Source organism: Dendrobates tinctorius, unplaced genomic scaffold (genome assembly GCF_039654945.1).
Source record: "Dendrobates tinctorius isolate UK_male_01 unplaced genomic scaffold, ASM3965494v1 ptg000182l, whole genome shotgun sequence".
NCBI classification, from domain to species: domain Eukaryota; kingdom Metazoa; phylum Chordata; class Amphibia; order Anura; family Dendrobatidae; genus Dendrobates; species Dendrobates tinctorius.
This window is the reverse complement of record NW_027361849.1, coordinates 2,755,696-2,783,085: the sequence shown is the minus strand read 5'-3', so window position 1 is coordinate 2,783,085 and position 27,390 is coordinate 2,755,696. Positions and strand designations below refer to the sequence as shown.

Here is a 27,390-nt window from a genome sequence, read left to right as displayed (position 1 = left end):
CACTCGTACCGTGAGATGATGGGTCCACTCCCTGCGCTCGTACTGTGAGATGGCGGGTCCACTCCCTGCGCTCGTACTGTAAGATGGTGGGTCTGCTCCCTGCGCTCGTACCGTGAGATGGTGGGTCCACTCCCTGCGCTCGTACCGTGAGATGACGGGTCCACTCCCTGCGCTCGTACCGTGAGATGGCGGGTTCACTCCCTGCGCTCGTACCGTGAGATGACGGGTCCGCTCCCCGCTCGTACCGTGAGATGACGGGTCCGGTCCCCACTCGTATCGGGAGATGGCGGGTCCGCTACCCTGCGCTCGTACCATGAGATGGCGGGTTCACTCCCTGCACTCGTACCGTGAGATGGCGTGTCCACTCCCTGCGCTCGTACCGTGAGATGACGGGTCCACTCCCTGCGCTCGTACCGTGAGATGACGGGTCCACTCCCTGCGCTCGTACTGTGAGATGACGGGTCCACTCCCTGCGCTCGTACCGTGAGATGACGGGTCCACTCCCTGCGCTCGTACCGTGAGATGACGGGTCTGCTCCCTGCGCTCGTACCGAGATGGTGGGTGCGCTCCCTGCGCTTGTACCGTGAGATGGAGGGTGCGCTCCCTGCGCTCGTACCGTGAGATGGAGGGTGCGCTCCCTGCGCTCGTACCGTGAGATGGTGTGTGCGCTCCCTGCGCTCGTACCGTGAGATGGCGGGTCACCTCCCGCTCGTACCATGAGATGGCAGATTCACTCCCTGCGCTCGTACCGTGAGATGACGGGTCCACTCCCTGCGCTCGTACCATGAGATGACGGGTCCACTCCCTGCGCTCGTACCATGAGATGATGGGTCCACTCCCTGCGCTCGTACCATGAGATGGTGGGTGCGCTCCCTTCACTCGTACCGTGAGATGATGGGTCCACTCCCTGCGCTCGTACTGTGAGATGGCGGGTCCACTCCCTGCGCTCGTACTGTAAGATGGTGGGTCTGCTCCCTGCACTCGTACCGTGAGATGGTGGGTCTGCTCCCTGCGCTCGTACCGTGAGATGATGGGTTCCCTCCCTGCGCTCATACCGTGAGATGGAGGGTCCACTCCCTGCGTTCGTACCGGGAGATGGCGGGTCCGCTCCCTGCGCTCGTACCATGAGATGATGGGTCCACTCCCTGCGTTCGTACCGGGAGATGGCGGGTCCGCTCCCTGCGCTCGTACCGTGAGATGGCGGGTCCGCTCCCCGCTCGTATCGGGAGATGGCGGGTCCGCTCCCCGCTCGTACCGAGAGATGGCGGGTCCGCTCCCCGCTCGTACCGGGAGATGGCGGGTCCGCTCCCCGCTCGTACCGGGAGATGGCGGGTGCGCTCCCCGCTCGTACCGGGAGATGGCGGGTGCGCTCCCCGCTCGTACCGGGAGATGGCGGGTCCGCTATCCTGCGCCTGTCCCGGAGATGGCGGGTCCGCTCCCCGCTCATACCGGGAGATGGTGGGTCCGCTCCCCGCTCGAACCGTGAGATGGCGGGTCTGCTCCCTGCGCTCGTACCGTGAGATGGCGGTTGCGCTCCCTGCGCTCGTACCGTGAGATGATGGGTTCCCTCCCTGCGCTCATACCGTGAGATGATGGGTCCACTCCCTGTGTTCGTACCGGGAGATGGCGGGTCCTCTCCCTGCGCTCGTACCATGAGATGATGGGTCCACTCCCTGCGTTCGTACCGGGAGATGGCGGGTCCGCTCCCTGCGCTCGTACCGTGAGATGGCGGGTCCGCTCCCCGCTCGTATCGGGAGATGGCGGGTCCGCTCCCCGCTCGTACCGAGAGATGGCGGGTCCGCTCCCCGCTCGTACCGGGAGATGGCGGGTCCGCTCCCCGCTCGTACCGGGAGATGGCGGGTCCGCTATCCTGCGCCTGTCCCGGAGATGGCGGGTCCGCTCCCCGCTCATACCGAGAGATGGTGGGTCCGCTCCCCGCTCGAACCGTGAGATGGCGGGTCCGCTCCCTGCGCTCGTACCGGGAGATGGCGGGTCCGCTCCCCGCTCGTACCGTGAGATGGCGGGTCCGCTCCCTGCGCTCGTACTGTGAGATGGCGGGTTCACTCCCTGCGCTCGTACCGTGAGATGACGGGTCCGCTCCCCGCTCGTACCGTGAGATGACGGGTCCGGTCCCCACTCGTATCGGGAGATGGCGGGTCCGCTACCCTGCGCTCGTACCGTGAGATGGCGAGTTCACTCCCTGCGCTCGTACCGTGAGATGGCGGGTCACCTCCCGCTCGTACCATGAGATGGCAGATTCACTCCCTGCGCTCGTACCGTGAGATGACGGGTCCACTCCCTGCGCTCGTACCATGAGATGACGGGTCCACTCCCTGCGCTCGTACCATGAGATGATGGGTCCACTCCCTGCGCTCGTACCATGAGATGGTGGGTGCGCTCCCTTCACTCGTACCGTGAGATGATGGGTCCACTCCCTGCGCTCGTACTGTGAGATGGCGGGTCCGCTCCCTGCGCTCGTACTGTAAGATGGTGGGTCTGCTCCCTGCGCTCGTACCGTGAGATGGTGGGTCTGCTCCCTGCGCTCGTACCGTGAGATGGCGGTTGCGCTCCCTGCGCTCGTACCGTGAGATGATGGGTTCCCTCCCTGCGCTCATACCGTGAGATGGAGGGTCCACTCCCTGCGTTCGTACCGGGAGATGGCGGGTCCGCTCCCTGCGCTCGTACCATGAGATGATGGGTCCACTCCCTGCGTTCGTACCGGGAGATGGCGGGTCCGCTCCCTGCGCTCGTACCGTGAGATGGCGGGTCCGCTCCCCGCTCGTATCGGGAGATGGCGGGTCCGCTCCCCGCTCGTACCGAGAGATGGCGGGTCCGCTCCCTGCTCGTACCGGGAGATGGCGGGTCCGCTCCCCGCTCGTACCGGGAGATGGCGGGTCCGCTATCCTGCGCCTGTCCCGTAGATGGCGGGTCCGCTCCCCGCTCATACCGGGAGATGGTGGGTCCGCTCCCCGCTCGAACCGTGAGATGGCGGGTCTGCTCCCTGCGCTCGTACCGTGAGATGGCGGTTGCGCTCCCTGCGCTCGTACCGTGAGATGATGGGTTCCCTCCCTGCGCTCATACCGTGAGATGATGGGTCCACTCCCTGCGTTCGTACCGGGAGATGGCGGGTCCGCTCCCTGCGCTCGTACCATGAGATGATGGGTCCACTCCCTGCGTTCGTACCGGGAGATGGCGGGTCTGCTCCCTGCGCTCGTACCGTGAGATGGCGGGTCCGCTCCCCGCTCGTATCGGGAGATGGCGGGTCCGCTCCCCGCTCGTACCGAGAGATGGCGGGTCCGCTCCCCGCTCGTATCAGGAGATGGCGGGTCCGCTCCCCGCTCGTACCGGGAGATGGCGGGTCCGCTATCCTGCGCCTGTCCCGGAGATGGCGGGTCCGCTCCCCGCTCATACCGAGAGATGGTGGGTCCGCTCCCCGCTCGAACCGTGAGATGGCGGGTCCGCTCCCTGCGCTCGTACCGGGAGATGGCGGGTCCGCTCCCCGCTCGTACCGTGAGATGGCGGGTCCGCTCCCTGCGCTCGTACCGTGAGATGGCGGGTTCACTCCCTGCGCTCGTACCGTGAGATGACGGGTCCGCTCCCCGCTCGTACCGTGAGATGACGGGTCCGGTCCCCACTCGTATCGGGAGATGGCGGGTCCGCTACCCTGCGCTCGTACCGTGAGATGGCGGGTTCACTCCCTGCGCTCGTACCGTGAGATGACGGGTCCACTCCCTGCGCTCGTACCGTGAGATGACGGGTCCACTCCCTGCGCTCGTACCGTGAGATGACGGGTCCACTCCCTGCGCTCGTACCGTGAGATGACGGGTCCACTCCCTGCGCTCGTACCGTGAGATGACGGGTCCACTCCCTGCGCTCGTACCGTCAGATGACGGGTCCACTCCCTGCGCTCGTACCGTGAGATGACGGGTCCACTCCCAGCGCTCGTACCCTGAGATGGTGGGTGCGCTCCCTGCGCTTGTACCGTGAGATGGAGGGTGCGCTCCCTGCGTTCGTACCGTGAGATGGAGGGTGCGCTCCCTGCGTTCGTACCGTGAGATGGAGGGTGCGCTCCCTGCTCTCGTACCGTGAGATGGAGGGTGCGCTCCCTGCGCTCGTACCGTGAGATGGTGTGTGCGCTCCCTGCGCTCGTACCGTGAGATGGCGGGTCACCTCCCGCTCGTACCATGAGATGGCAGATTCACTCCCTGCGCTCGTACCGTGAGATGACGGGTCCACTCCCTGCGCTCGTACCATGAGATGATGGGTCCACTCCCTGCGCTCGTACCATGAGATGATGGGTCCACTCCCTGCGCTCGTACCATGAGATGGTGGGTGCGCTCCCTGCACTCGTACCGTGAGATGGTGGGTGCGCTCCCTGCGCTCGTACTGTGAGATGGCGGGTCCACTCCCTGCGCTCGTACTGTAAGATGGTGGGTCACCTCCCGCTCGTACCATGAGATGGCAGATTCACTCCCTGCGCTCGTACCGTGAGATGACGGGTCCACTCCCTGCGCTCGTACCATGAGATGACGGGTCCACTCCCTGCGCTCGTACCATGAGATGATGGGTCCACTCCCTGCGCTCGTACCATGAGATGGTGGGTGCGCTCCCTTCACTCGTACCGTGAGATGATGGGTCCACTCCCTGCGCTCGTACTGTGAGATGGCGGGTCCGCTCCCTGCGCTCGTACTGTAAGATGGTGGGTCTGCTCCCTGCGCTCGTACCGTGAGATGGTGGGTCTGCTCCCTGCGCTCGTACCGTGAGATGGCGGTTGCGCTCCCTGCGCTCGTACCGTGAGATGATGGGTTCCCTCCCTGCGCTCATACCGTGAGATGGAGGGTCCACTCCCTGCGTTCGTACCGGGAGATGGCGGGTCCGCTCCCTGCGCTCGTACCATGAGATGATGGGTCCACTCCCTGCGTTCGTACCGGGAGATGGCGGGTCCGCTCCCTGCGCTCGTACCGTGAGATGGCGGGTCCGCTCCCCGCTCGTATCGGGAGATGGCGGGTCCGCTCCCCGCTCGTACCGAGAGATGGCGGGTCCGCTCCCCGCTCGTACCGGGAGATGGCGGGTCCGCTCCCCGCTCGTACCGGGAGATGGCGGGTCCGCTATCCTGCGCCTGTCCCGTAGATGGCGGGTCCGCTCCCCGCTCATACCGGGAGATGGTGGGTCCGCTCCCCGCTCGAACCGTGAGATGGCGGGTCTGCTCCCTGCGCTCGTACCGTGAGATGGCGGTTGCGCTCCCTGCGCTCGTACCGTGAGATGATGGGTTCCCTCCCTGCGCTCATACCGTGAGATGATGGGTCCACTCCCTGCGTTCGTACCGGGAGATGGCGGGTCCGCTCCCTGCGCTCGTACCATGAGATGATGGGTCCACTCCCTGCGTTCGTACCGGGAGATGGCGGGTCTGCTCCCTGCGCTCGTACCGTGAGATGGCGGGTCCGCTCCCCGCTCGTATCGGGAGATGGCGGGTCCGCTCCCCGCTCGTACCGAGAGATGGCGGGTCCGCTCCCCGCTCGTATCGGGAGATGGCGGGTCCGCTCCCCGCTCGTACCGGGAGATGGCGGGTCCGCTATCCTGCGCCTGTCCCGGAGATGGCGGGTCCGCTCCCCGCTCATACCGAGAGATGGTGGGTCCGCTCCCCGCTCGAACCGTGAGATGGCGGGTCCGCTCCCTGCGCTCGTACCGGGAGATGGCGGGTCCGCTCCCCGCTCGTACCGTGAGATGGCGGGTCCGCTCCCTGCGCTCGTACCGTGAGATGGCGGGTTCACTCCCTGCGCTCGTACCGTGAGATGACGGGTCCGCTCCCCGCTCGTACCGTGAGATGACGGGTCCGGTCCCCACTCGTATCGGGAGATGGCGGGTCCGCTACCCTGCGCTCGTACCGTGAGATGGCGGGTTCACTCCCTGCGCTCGTACCGTGAGATGACGGGTCCACTCCCTGCGCTCGTACCGTGAGATGACGGGTCCACTCCCTGCGCTCGTACCGTGAGATGACGGGTCCACTCCCTGCGCTCGTACCGTGAGATGACGGGTCCACTCCCTGCGCTCGTACCGTGAGATGACGGGTCCACTCCCTGCGCTCGTACCGTGAGATGACGGGTCCACTCCCTGCGCTCGTACCGTGAGATGACGGGTCCACTCCCTGCGCTCGTACCCTGAGATGGTGGGTGCGCTCCCTGCGCTTGTACCGTGAGATGGAGGGTGCGCTCCCTGCGTTCGTACCGTGAGATGGAGGGTGCGCTCCCTGCGCTCGTACCGTGAGATGGAGGGTGCGCTCCCTGCGCTCGTACCGTGAGATGGTGTGTGCGCTCCCTGCGCTCGTACCGTGAGATGGCGGGTCACCTCCCGCTCGTACCATGAGATGGCAGATTCACTCCCTGCGCTCGTACCGTGAGATGACGGGTCCACTCCCTGCGCTCGTACCATGAGATGATGGGTCCACTCCCTGCGCTCGTACCATGAGATGATGGGTCCACTCCCTGCGCTCGTACCATGAGATGGTGGGTGCGCTCCCTGCACTCGTACCGTGAGATGGTGGGTGCGCTCCCTGCGCTCGTACTGTGAGATGGCGGGTCCACTCCCTGCGCTCGTACTGTAAGATGGTGGGTCTGCTCCCTGCGCTCGTACCGTGAGATGGCGGTTGCGCTCCCTGCGCTCGTACCGTGAGATGATGGGTTCCCTCCCTGCGCTCATACCGTGAGATGATGGGTCCACTCCCTGCGTTCGTACCGGGAGATGGCGGGTCCGCTCCCTGCGCTCGTACCATGAGATGATGGGTCCACTCCCTGCGTTCGTACCGGGAGATGGCGGGTCCGCTCCCTGCGCTCGTACCGTGAGATGGCGGGTCCGCTCCCCGCTCGTATCGGGAGATGGCGGGTCCGCTCCCCGCTCGTACCGAGAGATGGCGGGTCCGCTCCCCGCTCGTACCGGGAGATGGCGGGTCCGCTCCCCGCTCGTACCGGGAGATGGCGGGTCCGCTATCCTGCGCCTGTCCCGGAGATGGCGGGTCCGCTCCCCGCTCATACCGGGAGATGGTGGGTCCGCTCCCCGCTCGAACCGTGAGATGGCGGGTCCGCTCCCTGCGCTCGTACCGTGAGATGGCGGGTCCGCTCCCTGCGCTCGTACCGTGAGATGGCGGGTCCGCTCCCCGCTCGTACCGAGAGATGGCGGGTCCGCTCCCCGCTCGTACCGGGAGATGGCGGGTCCGCTCCCTGCTCGAACCGTGAGATGGCGGGTCCGCTCCCTGCGCTCGTACCTGTGAGCCGGCGGCTACGAGAACTCTGGGGCGCAGAGTGATTCTGCTAGTAGAAGTGGCACAGACGGCGCAGCCGCATATTGCGCCAGTTTTGCTCTCCCTGGTTATGGCGGCGGCGTCGCTCGGGTAAAAGTTACCATAAATCTATGAAGCATAAAACGTCAATGATTGTCAGACGCAGCGCTCCGACACATAATCCTGGCCGGTTTCTGCAGCTTTAAATTAACCCCTCCCTGCTCGTCACGATCAGTAATGTTACCTGGGTGGCCCTTATGTGTACGGGGCCCCTCGTGCTGCCCGGATTTACCTGTGCGAGGCTCCGGTGGAACACGTCTGTCAGCAGCGGCCGCCTCCCTGCGAGAACAGCTGTCACCTGAGTGCAGATGCCGGGGTCAGGAGCACCTGGCGAGGTCACACTGCAGCAGAGAAGGGGTTAAGATCAGCAAACGACGCCACCCGGCTCCATGTCCTCCTTATATCCGGGAGCGCTCAGCCATACAAAGACCAGGCCGGACCCTGAGAGCCCACCTGTAACCTCACCCGCGTATAACGCACCATGTATACGGCCTCGCCGGCTCCGCTTCATGTCAGTGAATGGAAAAAAAACGCTCTAATATGTCTCCCAGCTGGGGGTTTGCTACAATGTATCAGGGTAGATCTTCCCTACGTAGTAAGCACAGCAGATCTCTGCCCTGTCCTTATCCATACAGTCATACATGTCGGCTGCCCCCGGACCCTCAGGCTAGGTTCCCACATAGCATCTTCCCTGAGGACCCCCGCAGCAGGATTTACTGAAGTGGGGGACTCGCTCCTATATCCAAGGCATAAATCGCCACGTTGTAGATCTCAAACTCGCTGCTCTGGTCAATCCGCGCAGGAGGTTTACACGCAGCAAGAAAATCCACTGGGCTGATACTCGGAGCGTTCAGCTGCATAGAAACACATGGAGCCGCACACTCCGGTCCGAGTGCCGGGTATTGATGTGCGAGACGATCGGCCGATTCTGCCAATGTCACCTTAGTGCCATCCGATTCTCTCCCATGAGTCTCGCACCTCAATACCCGGCACTGCCGCCGGCACTCGGAGCGCTCAGCTGCATAGAAATACATGGAGCCGCACACTCCGGTCTGAGTGCCGGCGGCAGTGCCGGGTTTTCATGCGAGAGACGAGAATCGTGCGAGTCTCTCGCAAGGGAGTATGAGCCCTTAGGCCGGGATCACACGGACATCAATTCTCTCGTGCGAGACGATCGGCTGATTCTGCCAATGTCACCTTAGTGCCATCCAATTCTCTCCCACGACTCGCACCTCAATACCCGGCACTGCCGCCGGCACTCGGAGCGCTCAGCTGCATAGAAACACATGGAGCCGCACACTCCGGTCCGAGTGCTGGGCATTGATGTGCGAGACTCGTGCGAGTTTCTTGCATGTGTGATCCCGGCCATAGGTGCGGAAAAGACGAACTTATGAGACTGTCCGCACAGAACGACTGTTCAAACTAAGTCCCGCCGCTCGGTGCCTCGTGGCGGCCATACAACTTCCCACAATCCCCTCCACCCCTCTATTTTGATTGACGGCTCCGGCTTCATAGAGGGCGGAGATCGAGGGAATCCAAGCAGGTGGGAAGGTGCATTTCAATGACGGGCTGAGGCACCGAGCGCCTGGACTTTGTCTGAATGGTCATTCAGCGCTGACACAGGCCCTTTGAGTTCTCCATCTCCTCCACTGTCTCTATCACAGTAATCAGACTGCACTCGGATGACAACGATGTTTCACATGCACCCATAGACTAGTATGAGTGCGCTTGGTCCGATTACTGGATGCACTCGTGGCACGCTGCAATTGTTTATGTCTTGGATGTAATTGCAAAATCTATGAAGAAAATATCACAGAAAAAGAGAAGAACCTTACCAACATCAGGTCAGATTACCAATGCACCAGCAGGGGGCAGCAAAGCACCATGATAAAGGCAGGGGCAGCACAGGTGCAAAATCCTGGTGCAAACAGCCCCTCACAAACCTCCCAATTCCTGGAGGGGGCCGCTGCTGCACCCAGATGGAGCTTGTGTAGGACGCCAGGCCACAGGCACGTGTAGCACAGAGTGTGGGGCCTGCAGCCTATTGATGACGCCCATACTATGAGATCAGGTGGCTGCCCAGCACTAGCTAAGTGCACCCCACAAGCCAGGCGCCCCAACTCACCCAACCGACACTAAAGGGAAAAATGTGCAATAAAACGATGAAAATCATATCAGTACATCACAAAAAATGAAAGTCACCCGAGGAGAACAGATATCCCAGAATGACACAAATAGGATCCAAATATTAAATAGGAAAGTCTTACGGGGTTTTTCTATTACACTCCTGCACCCTGACGATCTGAATGAAACAGTGGAAAATGGACAGAGAATTAGAACAGAGAGAAAAGATGAAAAGAGACACAATGGAATCTCTATTTCATGCTCACATATTCCTTTGTGTATCACGGCTGTCACCGTGTTCCGTCTACGTCTCTTTGTGTATGTGCTTTTTATTGCTGCATATTTTTATATACCTTTTTTTTTTAACTTCTATTTTTTTGAGATACCAATTGGATTGACGATCATGCTGACCTCACGTGACGGAAGCACGCCCTGTCATAGGTGTCAGCAACCACCAGTCTATAAAGACAACATTTTTTTTCCGAAAAAGAAAAAAAAATTCAATGCATAATATACCTGATGAAGGCCGATGCAGGCTGAAACGCGTTGCTTTATCTCAGTAAAGTGTTTTAATAAAACATTTTTTACGAATTATCCTTGTCCTCCGGAAGTGCCGAAAAAGGAAATCTTTTTTTTTTTTTTTCAGTAATACATGAGGTATTGGTCAAAATGTTGGCAAATTATGCAACCTCGTAACCCACATCAAGAGTCCTCACACTTACGAGTCCTAACACCAAAATTAAAAATGGCTATCATAGGGCAAAACGCAAGCTCCATGTGGGTGCATGCTTAATACGACACAGCCGCCCCCTCCATAAATTGGGAGGTTTGTGAGTGGTTGTTTGCACCAGCATTCTGCATCTGTGCTGCCCCCCGCTTTTACCATGGGGGTCTCCTGCCTGCTGGTGGTGCACTGGTAATCTGACTTGGGGTTGGTAAGGATGTTTCTTTTCCTGTGAAGTTTTTTGTAAATTTTGTCCAATGTTGGGGAAAAATCTAAACGCCATCTCAGTTCTCATAAGTGAACACTAAAGCAAGGCTAGCACCCTATGACCACCACCTGACCCTTATTCTCGGCTGAGACCACCCTGCTGACTACAGGTAATTAAAGTTGGTTATTTGATGGATCGCAGACCAGGCACGGCCAACAGAAGAATTTGGAAGATTACATATTTATGGCCGGTGGAAATAACCGATCACCCTTGGCCTCATGGTGACCAGAAAGACTTGAGTCAGGCTCCAGTATGAGTATTGGGGTTTTTATGAATGGCATAGGTATGACAGATATAAGAGGTAAGTGGGCGAACGTAACACATTGTCTTATATCACTGAGCGATCACGGCAAAACTTACAAATCAATATCAGTCAGATGGATAATATCCATGCTTCCTATCTATAGAAGATAAAATGGTGATAGTAAATGTGGCATTAATATCTCCCGCCTGAGACCTCCAGGGGCGAAGACAATGTGAAAGTTGAGGATCCCATAATTTTGTAAAGACCTAGTCACATCCCATGACCAGCCCTGTTATGGGTGACCAGAGGGGAGGAAAGTTGGCATATTGGTGATAAAAAAAGCAAATGCCGAAGTATGATCATTGTTATACTGGGAGACACGCTGCGCTGTGGTTCTGTACCGTTACCCCCCAAAAATGAAGAGCGATACTTGATAAAGGCCAGAGCCAACCCTGCGACATCAGGTTTAGTACTCCTCGTTTGTTATCCTTTTCATGCTATGTAATTGTATGCACCGCATATTGTTTTGCCCTTCCTGTAACATCTCTGCATATTTTTTATAAACTTTGCTTATGTTTCCAGATTAAATATAAAATGTAATAGCTCTGTTCATCTTGCTCTGTAAACCGCACCGTGTAGCCGAGCTGGTTCTCCTGACATATTGGTGACAGCGGTGGGATCCGTGCGGTTTTCCCTGCCGTTCTCCTGACCGTTTGCTCATGCCGAACTGGCACTAAAAAAAAAAAAGTGCTGGTGAGCAGTGCCCCACGATATGACATCGGTCCGGTGCTATCAGATAGCACTTGGCCGTGTTTACACTCATGTGAGAGAGCCCTAACGAGGACATGTTTCACCCGTGACCGCCACAATACGACTACACAGCGGGGATACAAAGCTACGACAATAAGATACAAGAAGGCTTAACCCCCGATGTGGCGGCAATTGTCATCTTAAGCAGGCAGGAAACACCGCCGACTGAGCCGGGCCTTACACAGCAACTCAATGTTTTCTATATTCTGTGGGGTTTTTTAACCATCGCTACTCTGTATGCGACTCCTTAGTACGTATACTTAGGCCCATTACTTTCTATGGATGAAAAAAACACAACAAAAACGCTGAAAAGTAGCGATGCTGAAGTTTGCAGAAACACAGCAGTTTTCCAAATCAGTCAGGAAAAAAAAAAAACAGTGTGTGTGCAATAGATTTCTGAAATCTCATGGCTTTTGCAGCTTAAAATGTGCAAATAATTGTGATAAATAAAGCCTGAAAGTCATTAGAGCAAAGCTCCAAACCCCTCGGCCTCCTGGCACGGACCCACAACTTGTCAGTGCAGATAACATGTATCAGACTGTCTCCTTCATACAGGACTGATGCCCGGACCGGAGGACAGCTGGGACTGCTCTTGACCTTGATTGGGGATTATCCACCATCCTGCCTTACAACCTTTCATCAATATTTCTCCGCTGTCCTGCTAGATTACCGGAGTTACAGCGCCATCCGTTATAAACTTCTTGATTACGGTATATTGTGCACAATAGATAAAGGAACATCACGATCTCTGGAGATGGACGATATTAGTCAATAATTCTGGTTCTCCAGTCCTCAGACAGTTCTCTTCTCCTCTTTCTGTTCTCCATGCTTACTGTGCCACACTGTGATGGTGGGATATGGTGTGTGGGGATCATTGTGTTTGTATTAATATTTTACTGATTTTCATGGTGTTCTCTTGTAGGATGAGTCGTTATTTGCTAGATGATGAATGGCTTTTGTTGCCATCTGATATCAACCCCCACAGTCCTGTACTGTTTGCTAATATGCTAATGACATATTGACCTAGCTTGGGGAAACAATGAACCCCTGCCACCTTTCCCCCCTGACCTGTGAATGAGGTAGGGGGGGACTTTGAAAATATCAGTGATGGGAGACCCAGTCTGAGATCCTGTGTGGAACTATGATGTGAACACAGCACCTCAGAGAGAAAGAAGAGTACATGGACTGTGTTATCCTCTGTCTGCTGGATTATTGGACTCTCATCTCCCAGGGCTTTTATCCTGTTACTGATCTGCATTCAGGATCTGGACTATCTTATCCTTTGTGTGGTGGATTGTATATGGACCTTTCATATTTTTGCCTAAATAAAGGTCTTGGAATTTTTCACTCTTCTCTTGCTGTTGCTTGTGTGATATCGGAGAAGGACCCAGTGACACACACACAGACCCACAATGCAAATATTCAGTCAATTTCTCTTTTTATCTGGTTTCAGGTGTGATTTTCACATTGTCCACACCACTTACTTGCCACAGGTGATTGTGAACGAGCTTCCCATGCTTGAAACAAAGTTCTTTATCCACAATTTTGGAAAAATGCAAAAAATTTTGTCCGATCCATTTTTTAGGTCATGACTATAACTACTATAATACTGCTCTCTGTGTACAAGAATATAACTACTATAATACTGCCCCCCTATGTACAAGAATATAACTACTATAATACTGCCCCCCTATGTACAAGAATATAACTACTATAATACTGCCCCCTATGTACAAGAATATAACTACTATAATACTGCTCCTATGTACAAGAATATAACTACTATAATACTGCCCCCTATATACAAGAATATAACTACTATAATACTGCTCCCTATGTACAAGAATATAACTACTATAATACTGCCCCTATGTACAGGAATATAACTACTATAATACTGCCCCTATGTACAAGAATATAACTACTATAATACTGCCCCCATGTACAAGAATATAACTACTATAATACTGCCCCCTATGTACTAGAATATAACTACTATAATACTGCCCCTATGTATAAGAATATAACTACTATAATACTGCCCCTATGTACAGGAATATAACTACTATAATACTGCCCCTATGTACAGGAATATAACTACTATAATACTGCTCCTATGTACAAGAATATAACTACTATAATACTGCTCCCTATATACAAGAATATAACTACTATAATACTACTCCTATATACAAGAATATAACTACTATAATACTGCCCCTATGTACAGGAATATAACTACTATAATACTGCTCCTATGTACAAGAATATAACTACTATAGTACTGCTTCCTATATACAAGAATATAACTACTATAATACTACTCCTATATACAAGAATATAACTACTATAATACTGCCCCCTATGTACAAGAATATAACTACTATAATACTGCTCCCTATATACAAGAATATAACAACTATAATACTGCCCCTATGTACAAGAATATAACTATAATACTGCTCCCTATATACAAGAATATAACTACTATAATACTGCTCCTATGTACAAGAATATAACTACTATAATACTGCCCCCTATGTACAAGAATATAACTACTATAGTACTGCTCCCTATATACAAGAATATAACTACTATAATACTGCCCCTATGTACAGGAATATAACTACTATAGTACTGCTCCCTATATACAAGAATATAACTACTATAATACTGCTCCTATGTACAGGAATATAACTACTATAATACTGCCCCCTATGTACAAGAATATAACTACTATAGTACTGCTCCCTATATACAAGAATATAACTACTATAATACTGCCCCTATGTACAAGAATATAACTACTATAATACTACTCCTATATACAAGAATATAACTACTATAATACTGCCCCCTATGTACAAGAATATAACTACTATAGTACTGCTCCCTATATACAAGTATATAACTACTATAATACTGCCTCTATGTACAAGAATATAACTACTATAATACAGCTCCTATGTACAAGAATATAGGGTATATATCGTCTATACGTGTCTCCCAGTGGTCTACAAAAGTATACAGCTTCTATAGGAGGCTCTCGGGTGTATGCAGCTTCTAAAGGGGGCTATCGGGAGTATACAGCTTCTATAGGTGGCTCTCGGGTGTATACAGTTTCTATAGGAGGCTCTCGGGTTTATACAGCTTCTAAAGGTGGCTCTCGGGTGTATACAGCTTCTATAGGTGGCTCACGGGTGTATACAGGGGTATTCAGATTTTATAGGTGGCTATCAGGTGAGTATACAGCTTCTATAGGAGGCTCTCGGGTGTATACAGCTTCTATAGGTGGCTCTCGGGTGTATACAGCTTCTATAGGAGGCTCTCGGGTGTATACAGCTTCTATAGGTGGCTCTCAGGGGTGTATACAGGGGTACTCAGCTTTTATAGGTGGCTATCAGGTGAGTATACAGATTCTATAGGAGGCTTTCGGGTGTATACAGCTTCTATAGGTGGCACTCGGGTGTATACAACGTCTATAGGTGCCTCTCGGGTGTATACAGCTTCTATAGGAGGCTCTCGGGTGTACACAGCTTCTATAGGAGGCTCTCGGGTGTACACAGCTTCTATATGTGACTCACGGGTGTATACAGCTTCTACAGGAGGCTCTCGGGTGTATACAGCTTATATAGAAGGCCCTCGGGCGTATACAGCTTCTATAGGAGGCTCTCGGGTGTATACAGCTTCTATAGGAGGCTATCAGGTGAGTATACAGCTTCTATAGGTGGCTCTCAAGGGTGTATACAGCTTCTATAGGTGGTTCCCGGGTGTATACAGCTTCTATAGGTGGCTCTCAGGTGTATACAGCTTCTATAGGAGGCTCTCGGGTGTATACAGCTTCTATAGGTGGTCCCGGGTGTATACAGCTTCTATAGGTGGCTCTCGGGTGTATACAGCTTCTATAGGAGGCTCTCGGGTGTATACAGCTTCTATAAGTGGCTCTCGAGTGTATACAGCTTCTATAGGAGGCTCCCGGGTGTATACAGCTTCTATAGGTGGCTCTCGGGTGTATACAGCTTCTATAGGAGGCTCCCGGGTGTATACAGCTTCTATAGGAGGCTCCCGGGTGTATACAGCTTCTATAGGAGGCTCTCGGGTGTATACAGCTTCAATAGGAGGCTCTCGGGTGTATACAGCTTCTATAGGAGGCTCCCGGGTGTATACAGCTTCTATAGGAGGCTCCCGGGTGTATACAGCTTCAATAGGAGGCTCTCGGGTGTATACAGCTTCTATAGGAGGCTCCCGGGTGTATACAGCTTCTATAGGAGGCTCCCGGGTGTATACAGCTTCTATAGGAGGCTCCCGGGTGTATACAGCTTCTATAGGAGGCTCCCGGGTGTATACAGCTTCTATAGGAGGCTCCAGGGTGTATACAGCTTCTATAGGTGGCTCCCGGGTGTATACAGCTTCTATAGGAGGCTCCCGGGTGTATACAGCTTCTATAGGAGGCTCTCGGGTGTATACAGCTTCTATAGGAGGCTCCCGGGTGTATACAGCTCCTATAGGAGGCTCCCGGGTGTATACAGCTTCTATAGGAGGCTCTCGGGTGTATACAGCTTCTATAGGAGGCTCCCGGGTGTATACAGCTCCTATAGGAGGCTCCCGGGTGTATACAGCTTCTATAGGAGGCTCTCGGGTGTATACAGCTCCTATAGGAGGCTCCCGGGTGTATACAGCTTCTATAGGAGGCTCCCGGGTGTATACAGCTTCTATAGGAGGCTCCCGGGTGTATACAGCTTCTATAGGAGGCTCCCGGGTGTATACAGCTTCTATAGGAGGCTCTCGGGTGTATACAGCTTCTATAGGTGGCTCTCGGGTGTATACAGCTTCTATAGGAGGCTCTCGGGTGTATACAGCTTCAATAGGAGGCTCTCGGGTGTATACAGCTTCTATAGGAGGCTCCCGGGTGTATACAGCTTCTATAGGAGGCTCCCGGGTGTATACAGCTTCTATAGGAGGCTCTCGGGTGTATACAGCTTCTATAGGAGGCTCTCGGGTGTATACAGCTTCTGTAGGAGGCTCTCGGGTGTATACAGCTTCTATAGGAGGCTCTCGGGTGCATACAGCTTCTATAGGAGGCTCTCGGGTGTATACAGCTTCTATAGGAGGCTCCCGGGTGTATACAGCTTCTATAGGTGGCTCCCGGGTGTATACAGCTTCTATAGGAGGCTCTCGGGTGTATACAGCTTCTATAGGAGGCTCTCGGGTGTATACAGCGTCTATAGGTGCCTCTCGGGTGTATACAGCTTCTATAGGAGGCTCTCGGGTGTACACAGCTTCTATAGGAGGCTCTCGGGTGTACACAGCTTCTATATGTGACTCACGGGTGTATACAGCTTCTACAGGAGGCTCTCGGGTGTATACAGCTTATATAGAAGGCCCTCGGGCGTATACAGCTTCTATAGGAGGCTCTCGGGTGTATACAGCTTCTATAGGAGGCTATCAGGTGAGTATACAGCTTCTATAGGTGGCTCTCGGGTGTATACAGCTTCTATAGGAGGCTCTCGGGTGTATACAGCTTCTATAAGTGGCTCTCGAGTGTATACAGCTTCTATAGGAGGCTCCCGGGTGTATACAGCTTCTATAGGTGGCTCTCGGGTGTATACAGCTTCTATAGGAGGCTCCCGGGTGTATACAGCTTCTATAGGAGGCTCCCGGGTGTATACAGCTTCTATATGAGGCTCTCGGGTGTATACAGCTTCAATAGGAGGCTCTCGGGTGTATACAGCTTCTATAGGAGGCTCCCGGGTGTATACAGCTTCTATAGGAGGCTCCCGGGTGTATACAGCTTCAATAGGAGGCTCTCGGGTGTATACAGCTTCTATAGGAGGCTCCCGGGTGTATACAGCTTCTATAGGAGGCTCCCGGGTGTATACAGCTTCTATAGGAGGCTCCCAGGTGTATACAGCTTCTATAGGAGGCTCCCGGGTGTATACAGCTTCTATAGGAGGCTCCCGGGTGTATACAGCTTCTATAGGTGGCTCCCGGGTGTATACAGCTTCTATAGGAGGCTCCCGGGTGTATACAGCTTCTATAGGAGGCTCTCGGGTGTATACAGCTTCTATAGGAGGCTCCCGGGTGTATACAGCTCCTATAGGAGGCTCCCGGGTGTATACAGCTTCTATAGGAGGCTCTCGGGTGTATACAGCTTCTATAGGAGGCTCCCGGGTGTATACAGCTCCTATAGGAGGCTCCCGGGTGTATACAGCTTCTATAGGAGGCTCTCGGGTGTATACAGCTCCTATAGGAGGCTCCCGGGTGTATACAGCTTCTATAGGAGGCTCCCGGGTGTATACAGCTTCTATAGGAGGCTCCCGGGTGTATACAGCTTCTATAGGAGGCTCCCGGGTGTATACAGCTTCTATAGGAGGCTCCCGGGTGTATACAGCTTCTATAGGAGGCTCTCGGGTGTATACAGCTTCTATAGGTGGCTCTCGGGTGTATACAGCTTCTATAGGAGGCTCTCGGGTGTATACAGCTTCAATAGGAGGCTCTCGGGTGTATACAGCTTCTATAGGAGGCTCCCGGGTGTATACAGCTTCTATAGGAGGCTCCCGGGTGTATACAGCTTCTATAGGAGGCTCTCGGGTGTATACAGCTTCTATAGGAGGCTCTCGGGTGTATACAGCTTCTGTAGGAGGCTCTCGGGTGTATACAGCTTCTATAGGAGGCTCTCGGGTGTATACAGCTTCTATAGGAGGCTCTCGGGTGTATACAGCTTCTATAGGAGGCTCCCGGGTGTATACAGCTTCTATAGGTGGCTCCCGGGTGTATACAGCTTCTATAGGAGGCTCTCGGGTGTATACAGTTTCTATAGGAGGCTCTCGGGTGTATACAGCTTCTATAGGAGGCTCCCGGGTGTATACAGCTTCTATAGGAGGCTCCCGGGTGTATACAGCTTCTATAGGAGGCTCCCGGGTGTATACAGCTTCTATAGGAGGCTCTCGGGTGTATACAGCTTCTATAGGAGGCTCCCGGGTGTATACAGCTTCTATAGGAGGCTCTCGGGTGTATACAGCTTCTATAGGAGGCTCTCGGGTGTATACAGCTTCTATAGGAGGCTCCCGGGTGTATACAGCTTCTATAGGAGGCTCCCGGGTGTATACAGCTTCTATAGGAGGCTCTCGGGTGTATACAGCTTCTATAGGAGGCTCTCGGGTGTATACAGCTTCTATAGGAGGCTCTCGGGTGTATACAGCTTCTATAGGAGGCTCCCGGGTGTATACAGCTTCTATAGGAGGCTCTCGGGTGTATACAGCTTCTATAGGAGGCTCCCGGGTGTATACAGCTTCTATAGGAGGCTCCCGGGTGTATACAGCTTCTATAGGAGGCTCTCGGGTGTATACAGCTCCTATAGGAGGCTCTCGGGTGTATACAGTTTCTATAGGAGGCTCTAGGGTGTATACAGCTTCTATAGGAGGCTCTCGGGTGTATACAGCTTCTATAGGAGGCTCCCGGGTGTATACAGCTTCTATAGGAGGCTCCCGGGTGTATACAGCTTCTATAGGAGGCTCTCGGGTGTATACAGCTTCTATAGGAGGCTCTCGGGTGTATACAGCTTCTATAGGAGGCTCTCGGGTGTATACAGCTTCTATAGGAGGCTCTCGGGTGTATACAGCTTCTATAGGAGGCTTCCGGGTGTATACAGCTCCTATAGGAGGCTCTCGGGTGTATACAGCTTCTATAGGAGGCTCTCGGGTGTATACAGCTTCTATAGGAGGCTCCCGGGTGTATACAGCTTCTATAGGAGGCTCCCGGGTGTATACAGCTTCTATAGGAGGCTCCCGGGTGTATACAGCTTCTATAGGAGGCTCTCGGGTGTATACAGCTTCTATAGGAGGCTCCCGGGTGTATACAGCTTCTATAGGAGGCTCTCGGGTGTATACAGCTTCTATAGGAGGCTCTCGGGTGTATACAGCTTCTATAGGAGGCTCTCGGGTGTATACAGCTTCTATAGGAGGCTCCCGGGTGTATACAGCTCCTATAGGAGGCTCTCGGGTGTATACAGCTTCTATAGGAGGCTCCCGGGTGTATACAGCTTCTATAGGAGGCTCTCGGGTGTATACAGCTTCTATAGGAGGCTCTCGGGTGTATACAGCTTCTATAGGAGGCTCCCGGGTGTATACAGCTCCTATAGGAGGCTCTCGGGTGTATACAGCTTCTATAGGAGGCTCCCGGGTGTATACAGCTTCTATAGGAGGCTCCCGGGTGTATACAGCTTCTATAGGAGGCTCTCGGGTGTATACAGCCGGTCAGGCAGGTGTCTCCCCTCACAGATATCCCGGGCGGCGCTTCCCGCCGTCCCCCTCACTCACCGGCTCCTGTGTCCCGGGATCCGCACCTGCGTCACCTCAGCCACGTGTTCTTCGGGCACCGCCAGCTCCGACCGACCGACCCGCCCCGAGCGGCCAACACCTCCTCCAGGAGCGGACAGCAGCCGAGTCCGGCAAGGTAGAAAGCGCCAGAGGACATAGACCCCCCCATATCCCCATTATACTGTATAGCCCCCCCAATACATGGAGCTGCCCCCCATTATACTGTACAACCCCCAATACATGGAGCTGCCCCCCATTATACTGTACAACCCCCAATACATGGAGCTGCCCCCCATTATACTGTACAACCCCCAATACATGGAGCTGCCCCCCACTATACTGTACCACCCCCAATACAGTGAACTGCCCCCCACTATACTATACCACCCCCAATACAGTGAGCTGCCCCCACTATACTATACCACCCCCAATACAGTGAGCTGCCCCCACTATACTATACCACCCCCAATACAGTGAGCTGCCCCCACTATACTATACCACCCCCAATACAGTGAGCTGCCCCCCACTATACTATACCACCCCCAATACAGTGAGCTGCCCCCACTATACTATACCACCCCCAATACAGTGAACTGCCCCCCACTATACTATACAACCCCCAATACAGTGAGCTGCCCCCACTATACTATACCACCCCCAATACAGTGAACTGCCCCCCACTATACTATACCACCCCCAATACAGTGAGCTGCCCCCACTATACTGTACCACCCCCAATACAGTGAGCTGCCCCCACTATACTATACCACCCCCAATACAGTGAGCTGCCCCCCACTATACTATACCACCCCCAATACAGTGAGCTGCCCCCACTATACTATACCACCCCCAATACAGTGAGCTGCCCCCCACTATACTATACCACCCCCAATACAGTGAGCTGCCCCCACTATACTATACCACCCCCAATACAGTGAACTGCCCCCCACTATACTATACCACCCCCAATACAGTGAGCTGCCCCCCACTATACTGTACCACCCCCAATACAGTGAGCTGCCCCCACTATACTATACCACCCCCAATACAGTGAACTGCCCCCCACTATACTATACCACCCCCAATACAGTGAGCTGCCCCCACTATTCTATACCACCCCCAATACAGTGAACTGCCCCCCACTATACTATACAACCCCCAATACAGTGAGCTGCCCCCACTATACTATACCACCCCCAATACAGTGAACTGCCCCCCACTATACTATACCACCCCCAATACAGTGAGCTGCCCCCACTATACTAAACCACCACCAATACAGTGAGCTACCCCCACTATACTATACCACCCCCAATACAGTGAGCTGCCCCCACTATACTATACCACCCCCAATACAGTGAGCTGCCCCCCACTATACTATACCACCCCCAATAGAGTGAACTGCCCCCCACTATACTATACCACCCCCAATACAGTGAGCTGCCCCCACTATACTAAACCACCACCAATACAGTGAGCTACCCCCACTATACTATACAACCCCCAATACAGTGAACTGCCCCCCACTATACTATACCACCCCCAATACAGTGAGCTGCCCCCCACTATACTATACCACCACCAATACAGTGAGCTGCCCCCCACTATACTATACAACCCCAAATACAGTGAGCTGCCCCCCACTATAGTGTACAACCCCCAATACAGTGAGCTTCCCCCACTATACTATACCACCCCCAATACAGTGAGCTGCCCACCACTATACTGTACCACCCCCAATACAGTGAACTGCCCCCCACTATACTATACCACCCCCAATACAGTGAACTGCCCCCCACTATACTATACCACCCCCAATACAGTGAGCTGCCCCCCACTATACTATACAACCCCCAATACAGTGAGCTGCCCCCCACTATACTGTACAACCCCCAATACAGTGAGCTGCCCCCACTATACTATACAACCCCCAATACAGTGAACTGCCCCCCACTATACTATACCACCCCCAATACAGTGAGCTGCCCCCCACTATACTATACAACCCCCAATACAGTGAACTGCCCCCCACTATACTATACAACCCCCAATACAGTGAGCTGCCCCCCACTATACTGTACAACCCCCAATACAGTGAACTGCCCCCCACTATACTATACAACCCCCAATACAGTGAGCTGCCCCCCACTATACTGTACAACCCCCAATACAGTGAACTGCCCCCCACTATACTATACAACCCCCAATACAGTGAGCTGCCCCCCACTATACTGTACAACCCCCAATACAGTGAGCTGCCCCCCACTATACTATACCACCCCCAATACAGTGAGCTGCCCCCCACTATACTATACAACCCCCAATACACTGAGCTACCCCCACTATACTGTCCAACCCCCAATACAGTGAGCTGCCCCCCACTATACTATACAACCCCCAATACAGTGAGCTGCCCCCACTATACTGTACAACCTCCAATACAGTGAGCTGCCCCCCACTATACTATACCACCCCCAATACAGTGAGCTGCCCCCCACTATACTATACAACCCACAATACAGTGAGCTGCCCCCACTATACTGTACAACCTCCAATACAGTGAGCTGCCCCCCACTATACTATACAACCCCCAATACAGTGAGCTGCCCCCACTATACTGTACAACCCCCAATACAGTGAGCTGCCCCCCCCTATACTATGCAACCCCCATTACAGTGAGCTGCCCCCCACTATACTGTACAACCCCCAATACAGTGAGCTGCCCCCCACTATACTATACCACCCCCAATACAGTGAGCTGCCCCCCACTATACTATACCACCCCCAATACAGTGAGCTGCCCCCACTATACTGTACAACCCCCAATACAGTGAGCTGCCCCCCACTATACTATACAACCCCCAATACAGTGAGCTGCCCCCACTATACTGTACAACCTCCAATACAGCGAACTGCCCCCCACTATACTGTACAACCCCCAATACAGTGAGCTACCCCCACTATACTATACAACCCCCAATACAGTGAGCTGCCCCCCACTATACTATACCACCCCCAATACACTGAGCTGCCCCCCACTATACTATACAATCCCCCAATACAGTGAGCTGCCCCCACTATACTATACAACCCCCAATACAGTGAGCTGCCCCCACTATACTGTACAACCCCCAATACAGTGAGCTGCCCCCCAATATACTGTACAACCCCCAATACAGTGAGCTGCCTCCACTATACTATACCACCCCCAATACAGTGAGTTGCCCCCACTATACTATACCACCCCCAATACAGTGAGCTGCCCCCACTATACTATATCACCCCCAATACAGTGAGCTGCCTCCACTATACTATACCACCCCCAATACAGTGAGCTGCCCCCCACTATACTATACCACCCCCAATACAGTGAGCTGCCCCCCACTATACTATACCATCCCCAATACAGTGAGCTGCCCCCACTATACTATACCACCCCCAATACAGTGAGCTTCCCCCACTATACTATACCACCCCCAATACAGTGAGCTTCCCCCACTATACTATACCACCCCCAATACAGTGAGCTGCCCCCACTATACTATACCACCCCCAATACAGTGAGCAGCCCCCACTATACTATACCACCCCCAATACAGTGAGCTGCCCCCCAATATACTGTACAACCCCCAATACAGTGAGCTGCCCCCAACTATACTGTACCACCCCCAATACACTGAGCTGCCCCCACTATACTGTACCACCCCCAATACAGTGAGCTGCCCCCACTATACTATACCACCCCAAATACAGCGAACTGCCCCCCACTATACTGTACAACCCCCAATACAGTGAGCTGCCCCCCAATATACTGTACAACCCCCAATACAGTGAGCTGCCTCCACTATACTATACCACCCCCAATACAGTGAGCTGCCCCCACTATACTGTACCACCCCCAATACAGTGAGCTGCCCCCCACTATACTGTACCACCCCTAATGCAGTGAGCTGCCCCCCACTATACTGTACAACCCCCAATACAGTGAGCTGCCCCCCACTATACTGTACAACCCCCAATACAGTGAGCTGCCCCCCACTATACTGTACAACCCCCAATACAGTGAGCTGCCCCCCCACTATACTATACCACCCCCCAATACAGCGAACTGCCCCCACTATACTATACCACCCCCAATACAGTGAGCTGCCCCCACTATACTATACCACCCCCAATACAGTGAGCTGCCCCCACTATACTATACCACCCCCAATACAGTGAGCTGCCCCCCACTATACTATACAACCCCCAATACAGTGAGCTGCCCCCACTATACTATACAACCCCCAATACAGTGAACTGCCCCCCACTATACTGTACAACCCCCAATACAGTGAGCTGCCCCCCACTATACTATACAACCCTCAATACAGTGAGCTGCCCCCCACTATACTGTACAACCCCCAATACAGTGAGCTGCCCCCACTATACTGTACAACCTCCAATACAGCGAACTGCCCCCCACTATACTGTACAACCCCCAATACAGTGAGCTGCCCCCCAATATACTGTACAACCCCCAATACAGTGAGCTGCCTCCACTATACTATACCACCCCCAATACAGTGAGCTGCCCCCACTATACTATACCACCCCCAATACAGTGAGCTTCCCCCACTATACTATACCACCCCCAATACAGTGAGCTTCCCCCACTATACTATACCACCCCCAATACAGTGAGCTGCCCCCACTATACTATACCACCCCCAATACAGTGAGCAGCCCCCACTATACTATACCACCCCCAATACAGTGAGCTGCCCCCCAATATACTGTACAACCCCCAATACAGTGAGCTGCCCCCAACTATACTGTACCACCCCCAATACACTGAGCTGCCCCCACTATACTGTACCACCCCCAATACAGTGAGCTGCCCCCCACTATACTATACCAACCCAAATACAGAGAACTGCCCCCCACTATACTGTACAACCCCCAATACAGTGAGCTGCCCCCCAATATACTGTACAACCCCAATACAGTGAGCTGCCTCCACTATACTATACCACCCCTAATATAGTGAGCTGCCCCCACTATACTATACCACCCCCAATACAGTGAGCTGCCCCCACTATACTATACCACCCCCAATACAGTGAGCTGCCCCCACTATACTATACCACCCCCAATACAGTGAGCTGCCCCCACTATACTATACCACCCCCAATACAGTGAGCTGCCCCCACTATACTATACCACCCCTAATACAGTGAGCTGCCCCCACTATACTATACCACCCCCAATACAGTGAGCTGCCCCCCAATATACTGTACAACCCCCAATACAGTGAGCTGCCCCCAACTATACTGTACCACCCCCCAATACACTGAGCTGCCCCCACTATACTGTACCACCCCCAATACAGTGAGCTGCCCCCCACTATACTATACCACCCCAAATACAGCGAACTGCCCCCCACTATACTGTACAACCCCCAATACAGTGAGCTGCCCCCAATATACTGTACAACCCCCAATACAGTGAGCTGCCTCCACTATACTATACCACCCCCAATACAGTGAGCTGCCCCCACTATACTATACCACCCCCAATACAGTGAGCTGCCCCCACTATACTATACCACCCCCAATACAGTGAGCTGCCCCCACTATACTATACCACCCCCAATACAGTGAGCTGCCCCCACTATACTATACCACCCCCAATACAGTGAGCTGCCCCCCAATATACTGTACAACCCCCAATACAGTGAGCTGCCCCCAACTATACTGTACCACCCCCAATACAGTGAGCTGCCCCCACTATACTATACCACCCCCAATACAGTGAGCTGACCCCCAATATACTGTACAACCCCCAATACAGTGAGCTGCCCCCACTATACTATACCACCCCCAATACAGTGAGCTGCCCCCCATCATACCACCCCCAATACAGTGAGCTGCCCCCCATTATACCACCCCCAATACAGTGAGCTGCCCCCAACTATACTATACCACCCCCAATACAGTGAGCTGCCCCCCACTATACTGTACCACCCCCAATACAGTGAGCTGCCCCCCACTATACTGTACAACCCCCAATACAGTGAGCTGCCCCCCACTATACTGTACCACCCCCAATACAGTGAGCTGCCCCCCACTATACTGTACAACCCCCAATACAGTGAGCTGCCCCCCACTATACTATACCACCCCCAATACAGTGAGCTGCCCCCCACTATACTGTACCACCCCCAATACAGTGAGCTGCCCCCCACTATACTGAACCACCCCCAATACAGTGAGCTGCCCGCCAACTATACTGTACAACCCCCAATACAGTGAGCTGCCCCCCACTATACTGTACAACCCCCAATACAGTGAGCTGCCCCCCACTATACTGTACAACCCCCAATACAGTGAGCTGCCCAACACTATACTGTACCACCCCCAGTACAGTGAGCTGCCCCCCTCTATACTGTACCACCCCCAATGCAGTGAGCTGCCCCCCACTATACTGTACAACCCGCAATACAGTGAGCTGCCCCCCACTATACTGTACAACCCCCAATACAGTGAGCTGCCCCCCACTATACTGTACAACCCCCAATACAGTGAGCTGCCCCCCACTATACTGTACAACCCCCAATACAGTGAGCTGCCCCCCCACTATACTATACCACCCCCAATACAGCGAACTGCCCCCACTATACTATACCACCCCAATACAGTGAGCTGCCCCCCACTATACTATACCACCCCCAATACAGTGAGCTGCCCCCCACTATACTATACAACCCCCAATACAGTGAACTGCCCCCCACTATACTATACAACCCCCAATACAGTGAGCTGCCCCCCACTATACTGTACAACCCCCAATACAGTGAACTGCCCCCCACTATACTATACAACCCCCAATACAGTGAGCTGCCCCCCACTATACTGTACAACCCCCAATACAGTGAACTGCCCCCCACTATACTATACAACCCCCAATACAGTGAGCTGCCCCCCACTATACTGTACAACCCCCAATACACTGAGCTACCCCCACTATACTGTCCAACCCCCAATACAGTGAGCTGCCCCCCACTATACTATACAACCCCCAATACAGTGAGCTGCCCACACTATACTGTACAACCTCCAATACAGTGAGCTGCCCCCCACTATACTATACCACCCCCAATACAGTGAGCTGCCCCCCACTATACTATACAACCCCCAATACAGTGAGCTGCCCCCACTATACTGTACAACCCCCAATACAGTGAGCTGCCCCCCCTATACTATGCAACCCCCATTACAGTGAGCTGCCCCCCACTATACTGTACAACCCCCAATACAGTGAGCTGCCCCCCACTATACTATACCACCCCCAATACAGTGAGCTGCAGCCCACTATACTATACCACCCCCAATACAGTGAGCTGCCCCCACTATACTGTACAACCCCCAATACAGTGAGCTGCCCCCCACTATACTATACAACCCCCAATACAGTGAGCTGCCCCCACTATACTGTACAACCTCCAATACAGCGAACTGCCCCCCACTATATTGTACAACCCCCAATACAGTGAGCTGCCCCCACTATACTATACAACCCCCAATACAG

The 27,390-nt window shown here is 53.8% G+C and overlaps 1 protein-coding gene across 4 annotated transcripts in view; it reads right to left on the bottom strand.

Annotated features, from left to right (window-relative positions):
• The window catches only part of SLC12A8 (solute carrier family 12 member 8), a 111,192-nt gene extending 91,224 nt beyond the window's left edge, over window positions 1–19,968 (bottom strand). The window contains exons 1-2 of one of the 4 annotated variants that reach the window (XM_073551927.1): window positions 19,822–19,968; window positions 7,566–7,674 (exon numbers count right to left, since the gene is read on the bottom strand). Coding sequence is in view for 2 of the 4 variants with exons in the window: in XM_073551926.1 (XP_073408027.1) it covers window positions 7,566–7,674; window positions 11,326–11,414 (198 nt within the window). In the remaining 2 variants the exon portion in view is untranslated. Of the gene's footprint in view, window positions 1–7,565; window positions 7,675–11,325; window positions 11,444–19,821 lie in introns of those variants that run through there. The other 3 variants (XM_073551926.1, XM_073551925.1, XM_073551928.1) reach the window with 3 other exon arrangements.
• Between the last annotated feature and the right edge of the window lie 7,422 nt (window positions 19,969–27,390).